This window comes from Catharus ustulatus, chromosome 2, assembly GCF_009819885.2.
Source record: "Catharus ustulatus isolate bCatUst1 chromosome 2, bCatUst1.pri.v2, whole genome shotgun sequence".
Classification (NCBI taxonomy): Eukaryota; Metazoa; Chordata; class Aves; order Passeriformes; family Turdidae; genus Catharus; species Catharus ustulatus.
The window spans coordinates 25706520-25720872 of record NC_046222.1 but is presented as its reverse complement, the minus strand read 5'-3'; the positions used below and the strand labels follow the sequence as shown (position 1 = coordinate 25720872).

The 14353-nt window shown below is 40.9% G+C and overlaps 1 protein-coding gene across 4 annotated transcripts in view; it reads left to right on the top strand.

Annotated features, from left to right (window-relative positions):
• The window catches only part of LOC116992497 (beta-1,4-galactosyltransferase 4-like), a 29337-nt gene that overhangs the window by 7864 nt on the left and 7120 nt on the right, over window positions 1–14353 (top strand). For 2 of the 4 annotated variants that reach the window (XM_033052185.1, XM_033052186.2), the window contains exons 2-4: window positions 7448–7928; window positions 9422–9654; window positions 13060–13247. In XM_033052185.1, the coding sequence (XP_032908076.1) occupies window positions 7661–7928; window positions 9422–9654; window positions 13060–13247 (689 nt within the window). In that variant the 5' untranslated portion in view covers window positions 7448–7660. Of the gene's footprint in view, window positions 1–1772; window positions 1790–4592; window positions 4826–7447; window positions 7929–9421; window positions 9655–13059; window positions 13248–14353 lie in introns of those variants that run through there. The other 2 variants (XM_033052188.2, XM_033052187.2) reach the window with 2 other exon arrangements.

Genomic DNA, 14353 nt, shown 5'->3' with positions numbered 1-14353 from the left:
CCGCAGTTATTCTAATTATTATTTTCTTCTTTTTCTGTCCTATGAAATGGTTTTCATCCCAGTATGTGAGTTTTCTCACTTCTACTTTTCTGATTCTCTCCCCCATCCCACTGTTGGTGGGGAGTTGAGGGAGTGGCTGTGAGGTGTTGCCAGCTGGGGTTAAACCATTGCAGTTATTTCCTGGTATGTTATGTATTCTTTTATTTATTTTTTTTTTATGTTTGTAATTCAGAGAGTTGGAGCTGCCAGTACCTTTGTTTTTTTATATTGAGTATCAAGTAGTTATCAAGCAATAAAGAGTGTGGAGCCAGCACATCTGTGTATCTCTTTGTATTCTTGATGTGACTGGAATATTTTAGCTGGCAGCGGCTGTTACTGTAATCAGGTCCCACAAGCGTGTGTACCTTGGTCTGTTTCTTTTTAACTCATACCTTTCCTCTTTAAAATTGCCTGCTTTCAGGCAGTTTGCAGAGTATTACCAGTCATTGTCTGGAAATATCTCTTATTCTCCCAAAATAACTATTCCCAGTCAACTGAAAGCTGAACTACTGTTTTTCTGGTGGTTGTTGTGCTGGGTTTTCTGACATTTTTCCGTGGGAAGCGTAGACAAAGGATTACAGAAGGTTGCTAAAATTCTACTTGCTTCCCAATCCAGCTAGCTCCATGTTTTCATGAGAGCTTGTGCTGGTGCAGAGAAATTATAATTTGGAGACTGGACCAGAGAGAAAGATGAGACGGTGACAGTCAAGACCCAGACTGGTCTGGCTTTGTGACTAACCAGTTGAAACAAGTGGTAGTGCTAAAGGTTCTTTCTGCACTACTGAGTGTCTGAAATGAGGAAGCTTTTTTCTGAATTTCTTGTGCAGTCCTGATAATAGATAAGATCTCTATGGCACAGAGGAGGTGCCACTGACTGGGGAAGCCTTGAAATACCTACCTACTTGGAATGCATGTATTGCACAAAGAGTTCAAACAGGTTTGAGTTAGAAGAGATTTAATACTTGTCATGAGACTGTACCTATAATTTCTCTCCCACCCTTTACTGCAGTCCACCTTAACCATATACCCTGTGTTTACTCAGGTCGTTGCAATGCTTTATCCCTGGTAGTCTGAGGGAGCCCCGGATGGGTGAGATGACAAAATGACACCTCTGTTTCCACCCAGCAGATCCTGTGGGGTTAGGGGTTACTAGAGGAGTTTTACAGCTCTGAGTGGTAGAAAAAGCACCAGTGAGGGACAACCTAGTAATAGGATAAAGAGGGTTAGTGAGCCAGGCTGTTTGGGTCCATGGTGGGACTATCGTCAATGGGTATGTCTAGGTGATAAAAGGAGTGTAGTGGAGCACTGGGACTTCTCTGCAGATATGGACAAGAGGGTGGGCAATTTGATGTGTGTAAGAAGAATGACATCTCTAATGTTTAAAATCTCCAAATGGAGAAGATGCCAAAAGGACAACAATAGATTGTAGTTTGCTTTTTGGAGCAAAGGCTTGAGCCTGTGTTTCTAATGGAAGGGTTTGTTGTGGGAATTATTTCTGAGCAGTATGGCTTCTGTCCCAGTATGCCTGAGTGCCTGTGTGCTGGTTCTGCTGTGCTAGGAGGAAAGGAGGGAGGCTGGCTGCCATCCCAGCTGGTTTGTGAGCTTAGGGAGGGGCATGTGGGAGAGCACCACAGAGCCTCTTTGGCCTGAGGAAAAGTGGGATGGGTTTGCTTTTTTTTTAATGCCCCACCCCCCCCCTCCCCCCCAATCCTGTGATATTGAGCTGATTCTTTCCTGCTGCCTGTGAGAGGTAACAGAGGTCTCTTTATGGTATGGGGTTTCCTAGATTAAAAGTGTCTACTGCTTGTGAAGTGCTCTCTTGAAGTGCTCTCCATAGTTCTTTGAGTGAGTGCTTGGGAAAGAGGGATGTAGCAGAAGCAGTGAGTGGTTTAATGTGCTTTCTTCATTTGGCTTGAAATTCTGAGAAGTGGAAAGGAAGTTTGTTTCAGGATTGGATTTTTTTTGTTTGTTTTTCTTTTGAAATAGCATCATTTCCTAGTGCAGTTGGTGGGTTTTAAATAGGAAGAGGTAATAGGATTATGAAAGTGTTGTGTGAAAGAGGTGTTAAAAGTGACTGGCTTAGTGCCCTGCTAAGAAATTAATCTGTTGAAAAGAAAGAGGTGCCTGTGAAAGGAGCAGGTATAGACTCATGTAAAACTTGAAGACTTGATCTGTCATGCATAGGAAAGCTGATACTGTACAGTGATCTTTCTACCTTGCTAGTTGTCAGGAATTTTAATTCTTTCTTGGTGGATTTCATGAAGAAGACTACTACACTTGCTGAGGTACTCAGAGCTAACCCATTGCTGCTTTTGATTTTGGCCTAGATAAAACAATAAATAATCGTCTGTTTAGTACAGAGCTGATTAAATGCAGTCCCAGGGAACTCTTTCACGCTTCATTTCCTGCTTATAGTTTTTAGAGTTAGGTTGAAGTGAATGCTCGTTGCTGCTGAACATGTTCTGCTGCCTTTGGAATTTGTGTGTGAGCTTGAGGAGCTTGCAGGGGCGTCTAGAAAATCCTGCGTGGGAAATCTGTCCTTACTTGACCATGTGAAACAGGTAGTCAGAAAGTTGGTTTGTGTAAATTAAAAATTAATTTTTCTGTTGTCAGCTGAAAATATCTTTCTGGAGCTGTCCTGCAGATGTTCCCTACAGGGTGAATTTTTAAAAATATGAACATGTGAAAAGTAAAATTTAGGCACCATGTTCTCACTGATTATTTATACTGTTAGGCATAACTTTTTTTGGATAAGTAATCACTTGATTCTAAGCTTTGGCATAATTATCATAAAGACATAATATCTAAATATGTGTCAGGGAAAAATCACTGTTTGGAACATGAGTTTTTATCAACTCCAGTTACTTACTAAATTTTGTTCATAAGGTTACTTTCCTTCATTAGCATCTAGATCAGGGCTATCAGTTCTCAGTCTTCTGGCTGATACTGACTTTGTCTAGGAATTCTCCTTCGATGAAAAAGAACAGCCTTTGGTCCAGTATTCCTGGGCATTTCTGAGCTTGGTAGTGCTGCTGGTTTCAGTACAACCTTCAATGCATAGGTTGACCCTGCAACCCTTACATGGGGAACTACCTTGTATGTGTATTGCTTGCTCATTCTGTGCTTGCACAGTGTGTCAGACTCCAGTGCATGTGTATTTCTGCTGGGATAACCCTGGATGAGTATGGATGGGGTTTTGATCTTCTTAGTTTGCTTCAGAAGAAGTCTTGTCTATGCTGGAACCTTGCTTACTATTTTGGACTACCTGCATGGAAAAGGGCAAGTTAGGGCTTCATGTTTGTGCTATCAGGCTCAAAGATGAGAAATGAATGCCCCTGTTCCTGGAGGAGTCATACAGCTCTGTGTCCTGGATGGGTTCCTGCAGATAAATCTTATAAGCAATGCCAGGAACCTTCCAACAAAGGAAGGAGTGTTTGACATGTGATTCAAAACACATAACAGGCTATAGAACTTGAGTGTCAGACAAGCTGCAGAGCACAGGGGCAGTTGGTACAGATGTGATATTGGGAAAGGCTGAACATTCACTATTTTTGTGCCCCAACATGATCAGGAAGCTATTTAGAATTTTGTTACACTGTCTGTCTAGATACAAGTATATCTACATGTAGATGGAGACTTTTACCTTTTCCATCGATTTTAGAATTCTGGCCGATGCCATATTTCCATAACTGTGGCTTTGTTCTGTTTAATTTTTTTAAATTATGCATCTTGAAATGGGTACTGTGGTGATTTTGACCTTGTGGTCTGAAGGGCCATACCCTTCTAGCCAGCTGTAACTTTCTACACTAGGTTTGGTTATGCTTCATTGAGATTTTTTTTACAAGAAAGTTACACTTAGTTTCATAGGAAAGTTTCTTTGGTCTGTTTTATGAAGGTTACATAAAACTAGAGTCAGATTTCAGAGCTGTGAGAAGAGTTGCACAAGTGTTCTCCTACCCATGTTTGAGGGTTGGTCACCCTGAATTATGAAATACAGGAGGAAAAAGAACCATGTTTCCAGCTTCTGAGATACTATTGTTTATAACCAGATTTGTTCAGTATTGAATTACTGTTTTCACATGGTATAATGTATGACTAGGTGGCCTTTTTTCACCACCACCCCCAACCAATATATCAGCCATAATCAAGGGATACCAAAGATGAAAAGATGTGCTTCATTAGCTGCATCAGGAACAAAAAGGAAGATGGGAAATTGATTAGTGGGACAGGGGACTTGGTTGCTCAGGATGTGGAAGGGACTCAGCTACTGAATGTCTCTTCTGCCTCAGTTGTTACTGTCAAGACTATTAAGGCTGGAGTAGATTTTGCATGACTATTTTAGTCAGTATTTGATTAAGACTATTCCCTTAATAATGCTTTTATGTTAGTATAAAAGCCAGAGTTATAATACATACTTCTCCAAGTATGGCTTTTTAGCAGCAGACCCTGAGCCTAACTTTTGCTTTTTTTTAACTGAGGTCCAAGCTCTGGTCTTCTTGACTCTAGGTTAACTGTCTGACTTAGTAACCAAGGTACTTCAGGTTTGCTGAAAGATGACTTTTTTAAACTGAATAGTCCTTAGTGTGAAATGGTAACACAACACCCTCCAGAGAGGCAGTGGCCAAGGTTTTTCTTTTTGTTTCTTTGACAGGCAAGTTCGTATTTAGGGCTAACTTCTTGCTTGTCCTTTTATTCTCGGTTATTGTCGTCTTAAGTTCCCAAGTTCTCGGTCTTTGACAGGAGTTGTAAAAGTGACAGCTCTTCACTGTCATTTTCATTCATAAAGGTACAGTTCTTCTACATTTTTTCCTTCTCTGTTGGTAGAATCAGGTTTGCCTTTCTGTAAACATGCCATTCTCATTTTTCAGGGGAAAAAAAGCCAGGCAAACAGCCTTTTAATCTCTGAAGTAATAACCTAAGGTAAACTGGTGGGTGAATTAATTCATCTGTTTTTCCATTTAAAATACAAAAATACCTTTGTGTGTCTGCATTTTGAAATACGTGCTGTATTCTCCATAGATAACACACACACAAAAAAAAATCAAACTGCAGGATTCTGAAACATGAATTATTGCCCTCCTACATAAGTGTTGTGATGAGCTGAAGGTGACTAATGGTTGTGCTCATGTGTGCATATTTTTGCTGCCCTGTTGAAGGGCTCAAATGTATTTTAAGCACGAGCAGCATTCTGTTGCTGACATAGAAGCCAGTGGAGATGTGAGTTTAGTTATTATGGGAAATTATTCACACTGACGGTAGTATAATGTGAGCATTTGTCAGAGATAAGTAACGTGAACTTTCAGTAGTAACTACTTGTAGTCTTGCAAAGCTGACAAAGGAAATTCATATGTGTGAGATTTGGAATAGGAGTGGAGGAGAGTAGAAATAAAGTTGGTGTAATAAGTTCATACTTTATGTCCATAATTTTAACATCCTAGTACCTTAGCAATTTTACAACTGCTCTTCTTTTACAGTTCATGCTCTTACTGATATTTTAACAAGAAAAACAAAATATTTCAGAAACTGCTTCTTCTGACTAGTACTGCTGCCTGCCTCCTGGTGTTTCTTTATATCTCTATATTCCCATGGATAGTTAGTTTTAAACTTTATTTATGAACGAAAGAATTTCTCGTGGAGGACAGCCCATTTGCAGTAATCTTAGTACCAGTGGTGAGCAATGGTTTTAACTCTTTTTTAAAGATTATATTCCATTTCTGGGAAGGTGGGAAGCTGTCAATATAATAAAGACCTTTTGATAGTCATTTGCTGCATGTTAAGTTCGGTATCTTTACTTTTATGTTGTCCTTTTCAGTCAAGGTTAATCTGGAGTGCACTTGGATTGGGTGATAGAGAAGGAAATTCTCTCCTCATGCATGCACTTTATGCAGTGAGACCTTTAGTTTGTTTTGGGCAAAATTGCACCCTTTCGGGGAAGTGCTTTACCTGATGAATGCTGCATAGTAGCTGAGAGGCCATGAAAGGCAGCAATTTATATTATTCCATAGAAACTTGTAGGTAGAGTTTAGATAAGCAAATTCTAAGGTCTTTGATTTAATAATTACAGGCTAATATTACCCACGAGGTCCATGCTCTCAGATGATTCATAGAGCCTATCACTGATTTCCTGTGTGCAACTATTGCATGGTGTAAACTGATGGGGGGCGGTGGACTTTTTCTCTTTTGAGTCCCTTTACTTCCTTAGAGAATTGCTGTGTGTTGCATGTGAATGGGGAGAGCAGATTGGCTCTTCCATGAAGTGCCTGCCAGGAGGGACAGCAGCTGGTAACTCCCAGTGAACCCTAAAAGCTCAGGAGTTCATCTTGTTAGTCCTGGGTCAGGCTCCCATTTCCATGGATCAGCAAAATTCTCCAGAAGACACCGGGCCTGAACTAGTGAAAATGTGGAGTTACTGTACTTCTTGTGCCTGTGATATCTCTCCAGGGTTTCATGTACTTCAGAGGCTTGTGTAAAATAACCTTTTCCATGTTTTTGTGTTTATTCTCTTGATCTAGCCTGTTTCACATGCATTGTCTTTAATCACTGCCTTTAATTCACTTAGCTTCAGTCCTTGTTCTTCTCAGAGGTGGCGGTTTGCTTGTGTTTTCTCTATCAGACCTCTCTTTTATTAAAATTTTATTCTTTCTCTATTATGATATGATAACAGCCAAAAGAAGTAGAGTGGTAACTATAGTATGATGGCAGTGAAAGGCTTTATGAAAATAGAACCCTTGAAAGAGAGCAGGAAGTGGAATAAAGTATTGGCTCCTCAGACCTAATGCTTTTGAAAAACTGAACCTTTCCCTTAAAAAGCATGAAGATTTTCTCCCTTCAACTGTGTGTGAGAGGGGGAATACTGGACAAAGACACCGAAGGTGGTACTGAAAGGCAGCAGATAAAGAATAATGATTTCTGATACCAATCAGGTGTTGTGGGTTTCACACTGCATTGTGCAGAGCAACCTAGCATCAATAATAGTCTTTCAGGAGAAAACAGTTTATTTTTGCAGAGATTCATGTGGTTTTCATTTTGGATGGGCTTTACTCATAGCAAACAGAATCTCTTGTTTTGCAGCTGTTGTTAATTTTGGAAGGAACAGAAGTAGCAAAACCTGTGTATTGCCAGGCACTGTACACAGACATAACATGAGGTAGTGCTTGCACTTTCTGATCTGAAAAAAAAAAGAAGAAAGATTGAGAGAGAAGAACAAAACAGAAAAATTATTTGCATAAAATCATGCAGCTGGTTTGTGGCTGAACTAAGACCAAAGCTCAGTGTCTTGGTTTCTGACCAGTTGCTCATACTTGCTGTTCCTTTTATGTATGGTCATAACCTGTTTTCATGAAGTCTGTGAAGGTGTAGCAGTGGAGAAACTAATTATCTCATTCCCTTTTTTTTTTTTGTGGTCCAGGTTAAAGTCATATTTTGTGACATTTGAAGAGCAAACAGTACTATGGCCCCATGAATTTCAAAACTGCAGGAAGTGCAACAGCCCTCCCTACCTCCAGCTTTACTTCCCTACTGTGACATTCTTATTGGGAACTGTGGTTTCATCTTCACTGGATATGCAGTAACCTGCCTCGGCATCAGAGCAGAGGAAGCAGTTTGTGGATCAGGGAGAGCCATGGCCTTGGGCTTGAATGTTTTCAACCTCTTCTATAAGTTCAAAGTGTTGGTGCTTGTCACTTTGTTTGTGATGGTTCTGTGGACCACATTCAGTTACTTAGTGGACACCAGACAGGAAATTGCTAAAGCTAAGAGCATGGTGGAGTTTTTCAGGAAGGTAACTAGCCTGGAGCACAGTCAAAAGGAAGAGAAGATTGAATCCACTGCAGATGTTCCCATGGTGAAGTCATTTGAGGGTCCCTGCCCAGCTCTGTCTCCATACCTTCGTAAGTGATGGTGTTTTCCTCTCTTCTCTGACACGTTGGTTTACTGTAGTGCTGCTGACTTGGGTTTCTTCCTAGCCGTATTCCAATTGCATACCTTTCCTGTGAAACCAAAACAAGCAGTTGCAGTTAGTGCTTCTGGGTGAGGGAGTGTCTTGTGGCACCAAGTGCCTGTGCTGCTCTCTGCATTTGTTGATAAAACAGCTTTGGTAACACACCAGTGACTCGGCTACTCTGAACAGTGTTTGCACTCTGAGGCTTTGTCTGTCCTGGCCCCCTAAAATCCAATGGGGCGGGCAGGAGGCTGGGAGTGGACACAGTCCTGACTGCTGACCCCAGCTGACTGCAGGTGTGTTCCATACCCTGTGACTGTGCCACTCATCATCCTCAGCAGTAAAAGCTCAGGGAAAGGAGAAAGGAGGGATGTTCATGGTGGCAGTATTTGTCTGTTGGATGTGCTGAAGCCCTACTTCCCTAGATGTGGCCAGATACCTGCCTGCCAATGGGGATTAATGAAGGATTTTTTCTTTTTCCCTTGCTTACACATACATCTTTTGCTATTTTAAAAAATTAAATTATTTTTGTCTTAACTGCAAGTGTTTTCATCTTTCCTCATTTTTTTACCTTTCATTATTAAATATACTTTTGTGTGTTTATATTGACAATGGAAGGACTTCACAGCTCTGTTGGAATTAGCCCTAATTATGATGACAGTTCAAATGGGTGACTGTTTTCTTGGTTTCTTATATTATTCTACTCTTTTCTTGGCTTGGTACTGCTAGCAGCACCAGGTTCCTACTTTGTAATATCATGTCATTATCTTCTTTCTCTTCCTTATCATGAACCTGATAAGGGATTTGTTTGGGAAACTGGATTCTTCCGTGATGTAGTCCAAAAGCTTCTGTCTCTCTGCACAACCTCACCCCAAGACACATTTGGTTAAGTAAATGCAACAATGGCTGTAACCGTCACAGTTGCTTGTATGGTACTTTTTCATGAACTTGCTGAGTCCAGAGGAGCTGAGATGATAGCTCAGTGCAAGAGAAGGGATGAGAATTTCAATTTGGCTACAGAAAGCCTTGGTATGTTTTATCTTACTAATCTGTAACCTTAAGCCTGTCATCCTTTTCTTGTGCTTTAGGTACCAATGACTTCTTACAGCCACAGTCCTATGTCTCTTTCCACTTTATTCTCCTCTGCTTTGCCCTGTTAGCCATTTCTGGCCAATCTTTCTGCAGTAGCTTAGAACTTCTCTTGGACTTTTTAAAAATATGTTTTATTGCCACTACTTCATAGTCAGTTTAAGCAACAACATGCTTGACACCCTCTCCTTCCACTGCCTGCATAAAATCCTTGTACTTTTCTCTTGGAAGGGAGGGAAACCAGTTGGGGCTTGAACCTGGTTTTCTTTCACTGGTTGCATAGTGCCTCATTAAGCGACTGGACCAGCCACAAGCTGAAAGGACTCAGGAAAGGTTCTTGTGCTTCTCTTACAGGAGGTGCCAGCAAACTCTCCTTCAAGCCATTGGTTACACTGGAAGAAGTGCAAAAGAAGAACCCTCTGGTAGCCAAGGGCCGGTACCACCCTGTGGAGTGCTCAGCCCTGCAGCATGTAGCCATCCTTATCCCACACCGCAACAGAGAGAAGCATCTGCTGTACCTCCTGCAGCATCTCCACCCCTTCCTGCAAAGGCAGCAGCTGGATTATGGCATCTATGTCATTCATCAGGTGACGCAGCTGTGCAGAGCTTCTTTGGGTGAGGGTGATGGCTCTGTCCTGCAGCCTCAGGAGAGGCTTCTGCTCTCTCAGCTGTCTGACATCAGTCCTCCTAGCCTGCCTCTAGCAATTCTGCTTGCTGAGGAACACAGCAATGCCTGCAACCACTGCTGGTGGCACTCTGAATCTCAGGACTGGGGTGTATTGGCCTGGGAGTGTCTTTAGCTGGTGTTCATTTCTCAGTCTAAATAACTTGATGTTTCTGAGTCAGTGTGCAAGGTAAGCATCTTTTGTGCAGCTAATGTCACCTCTTGCAGTATCCACACGTGTAACTAGGCTGGCCTGTTCTGTCTTCACATTTGGAGTAATTTGGATAGAAGACCCCAGTTTGTCTCTAGCCCTTCTCTCCAGTCAGGCTCTTGTCCTTATTATGTTGTATGTATCATGTGCTTTTATTTTTGCTTTCTCAAACTAAACATGAAAGCTGCTGCTTGTAGCTGATTTATTTGCCCAGCAAGTGCAGTGGGAAGTAGTCATCATGGAAGAGCAGTTGGTTCCTGAAAGATTTATTTATTTATTTGCATTCTTTCTAGCAATGCTGTTTCAGTGGCTAAAACCTAAGCATTGTCTTAGATCAAGGTCTCATGTTCAAATTGCATGTGCTAAAAGCATTATCTATTGCTCTTTTGTAATATGTTGTCTTTTTCTTGATCTTCTGTTATGTTTACTTTCTTTTACTGTCATTTACTTATATGTTCTGCTTTGACTCTGAAAAGTTCTTTGAGATGGCAGAAGAGAAAGGTGATAAATTAATACAGTTTCTCTTCCCTCCTGATTAAAGGGCCTAGAGTCAATTAATCAGTATGAGGCAGTACTTTCTAGGTGAAAGCTTCTACTCTTACACTTTGGAATGTCTCAGCTGAACAACAATAAAAGTAATGGTATGAGATTTTACTTGGAATGAACTGTTCTTTCATTGTTTAGAGTCATCGTGTGGCCTCCAGAGTGGAAAAACGAGGGTTTTTTCCCCTGGATTAATATGTACTATAGTCATACATTTGCTGGCTCATTCTAGCAGGCAGCAGCAGTTAGGAATAAATTATTGGGATAATGGGAATAGCTTTTTAATTTATTTAAATATGTGAAGTGGAGAACTGCTGTTGTCATGTTAGCAAAAAGTAATACAGAAGTATAGAAGTTTTGTCTAATGAGTGCAGCAGTGTCAAGTCTGAACTCGTTCTATCAGAGATTGTGCTTGGAAGCCTTCACGTAGATAGGCATGCCCAGAGACTGGAAAGTGGGTCTGACTCTTCTGGGGTAAATCCATCTTTGCTCTCAGTTTGTGATGTCATTAGTTCTAAGTCTCTTTTGAGGAAAGACAAATAGGATTTAACTGTTAAAATACAGTCTACTTCACAGGTAGATTAAATGGACCTTTTGTATTTTTTTCTGTGAGCCACTGAAGGGCTTACTCCAGATTTCTTCTTTATGGGCTGCTTTTAGCAATTCTAAAGTCGTGCTTCTCTAAATGTGTGCATACATGAATGTTGCACTCAAAACAGTGTGAGTTTGTAATCCCTAAAGGGTGAATAATTTCTTTCCCAGCATAAATTTGTCTTGTGGTCAGTGTTACTCTTCGATAGAAACAAAGGGAGACAATTCTGTCCTCGATAAAAAATGAGTAAGTTTTGTTTAGTATGTGGTCTGACATGGAAAACTGCCCTTCCTGGAAAGCAGTATCAGCTGGCCTTTGGTTGCTGTGGTGGCTTGCACTGATGAGGAAAACAGAACTTCAGCAGATGGAAGAGGCTGTCCCTGAATTGGGATGGATTTGATAATCAATACAAGTGATGTTCTCCAAATGTACCTTACCAGACATCTGATTTATTCTGTTCACTCAATAACCTATGTTTTCATCCTCAGGAAGAGGATGTATTTTTTTATATGGGATGTATTTTTATATATGGGACATTAAAAAAAAAAAACAAACACCCCATTCAGAAATTTGATATCCTGGTTTTGGGTGAATTGTATCTACGTTTTTTACTGGAAGATTCCTCTCTAGAGGATGGATGCAGTTGATTATCCATCTCGTAATTTTTCAGAATGAACACTGTATTGTATTTTTCAGACTGCAGATATCGAGTCATAAATCCCCAAAATCTTCTTTATTCAGGAGCAGATGATTTTTTTAGTGAACAAATCCTACTTTAGAGCAGAGTGTTACTTTTTAGAAAAATAAAATATGCTCTCTATATAACACCTTTTCTTAACAGCTCACCTTCTCTCAGCCTGGGGAGGCCAACTTCTTTCTTATTTTCTCTGGACCCCTTTCTGTCCAGGCACCTTCTAGAAAATTTGCTAGAATTCCAAGCAGTTTCTCTTGAAAATACTGTTTTTATTATTCTTTCAGTACACAGGTTCCTTGCTCTGGAAAATAACTGTCCTGTCTATTTCTGGGAGGGAAGGGGTTGGCCCTCTGGTTCCAAAGTGAGAACTTGAGGCAAATTTTCACTTTGTCCTCAAGAGCAGAAAGCCTTCTGTAGACTCCTACAGTGTGCAGCCAGGTGAAAAATGAAAATAGCAAGATAAACACACATCTTGCTCCAAAGTGAATATTGATATAAGCTTAAAGAACTGCCAGGTTTGTGTGGATATACTTATATCTCAGAGGTGAAAAATTAGATTTTTGAAAAGCAAATACTAAATAACTTATAGCAAAAGCAAATGATGAAGCCTAGTAAAAAGGCGAAGCTCTGTGCTAGGAGCAAGTCACCCTGCAACAGTGTAATCAGGTTATAGGTAGGAGGTAAAAATGAAGAGACCTGGTTTTCATTCCCGCTCTGCCACCTGTGTGTGAGCTGAGGAAATACAGGGAACTCTTCCAGCATTGCAGTTCTCCAAACTGAGGGCATAGGCATAAATCATTGATGGCAAGGGCTCTGACATCTAGAGATTAATTAGCATGGGATTGACATGGGGGTTTGGTTTGGTTTTACTTTTTTTGAAAAGAATGTCCATGAGCCTTACTGACACAGTTGTATGGAGCGCCAGTTTCTAGACTGTACTGATATCTCTTCTGTTGTGGAGCCTGATGGTAATTCTAGCACGAGGGGCAGAGGGATGGTTAAGCCATGGAGCAGTCGTACTTGCAGTGTGCCCAGCTTAGCACAGGCTTTCCTGGCCCTGGGTGTGTTTGTGATGAATAGAGGCTGGAGAAACGCTTGGCACAGTTGGTCACTCAGATGCTGTGTCTGGTGTTATAGGGCACTCTGTGCATTTACTGCTCTCCAGGTGCTGGAAAAGCCACATGGGTGTGGTTGCAAGCCACACAGTTGGAGCAAATGCCTGGGAGCAGCTCTGGTTCAAAAGCTGTGGCACCTTCAGAGTTGTTTTTTTCCATTTTTTTTTCCACAGGCTGGCAACACCAAATTTAATCGAGCCAAACTGCTGAATGTAGGATACCTAGAGGCCCTAAAAGAAGTGAACTGGGACTGTTTCATTTTCCATGATGTGGATCTGGTGCCAGAAAATGACTTTAACATTTACATGTGTGACACACAACCAAAGCACCTTGTAGTTGGAAGGAACAATACTGGATACAGGTAGGAAACCAGGAATATAGAAAGAATACCAACAGGGAAATGCAATGTTACTGATAATGTTCCTCTTCTGATGGAGGTGTGTGCTGGTATCTACCCTTCCTCGTGACACTAGGTTTCTGGTGGTAACACATTACCTCTCTGGAGTACAGAACTGCACAGACACCTCTGCAGTCAGCCCTGTGGTCACCTGCACAAATGATTATTGCCATTGTTCTAGTTTCTGGAGTTTGACTAAGGGCTGTTTTGAGAGGAAAGTAATGTGCCAAAGGTTGTGCAGAGACCTTCTGCCAAAACTAGGTACACGTTTGCAGTTTTATGATCTGTGATTTGAGGGTGTGATCTTACTATAACAGAACTTGTCACTTCTGCTTTTGAAGAGGTAATGTCTGATATTGAGAGCTCAAGTGTGGGCATTTGCCAAGGGATAGGGCTGCCCTTTAATTATTTGACTGAACAGTGTATAACACTGGGTAATTCTGATTTTTAAATGAGTCCCCTAAGTGCTCATGCGATATAAATAGTTTCTCTCCACCTTGGAGAGAAAAGGCTCCTGAACTTGGTGAATTTAATGACTAAGAGTGTTTTCATTGAACTTGTTTCTTTCAAGATTCAGTTCATGTCACATCACTCTAAATATTGGTTAGAAGTGGGCTTTTCAAAAGCTGATCTCAAAGTACTTTGAAGTAAAGCTCTGCTTTGCTTCTGCATTTCCTTTGTTTAATATATGAGAAAGAGGTGGGATATGCCAAAGTGACACAGAATAATATTCATTTTCCAGTCATTTAGTGAAAACTGGAATAAGTATGTAAGTGTTAAGCTTGTGACAGGCTTTTGGAGCACTTGCTCCAAAAAGTGTTCTACTGGAATGCTGGTGGTTTGAGTTTGATAATTCAGCTTGAATTTATAATTACTACTTTTTCTGTGTCACTGCTTGTGTTTACATATCCATGAAGTGGGGTTAATAGTGCTCTGCTTCCAAGGCATGTCTGAAGGAATTCAGATTCTGAGCTCAGGAATGATACTTGAACTGAGCTGGTACCACAGGTTGAAATCCCAGTTGGGTGACCTCAGTGTTTTGCTCCAGCTGAGGTGAGCATACTGAGACA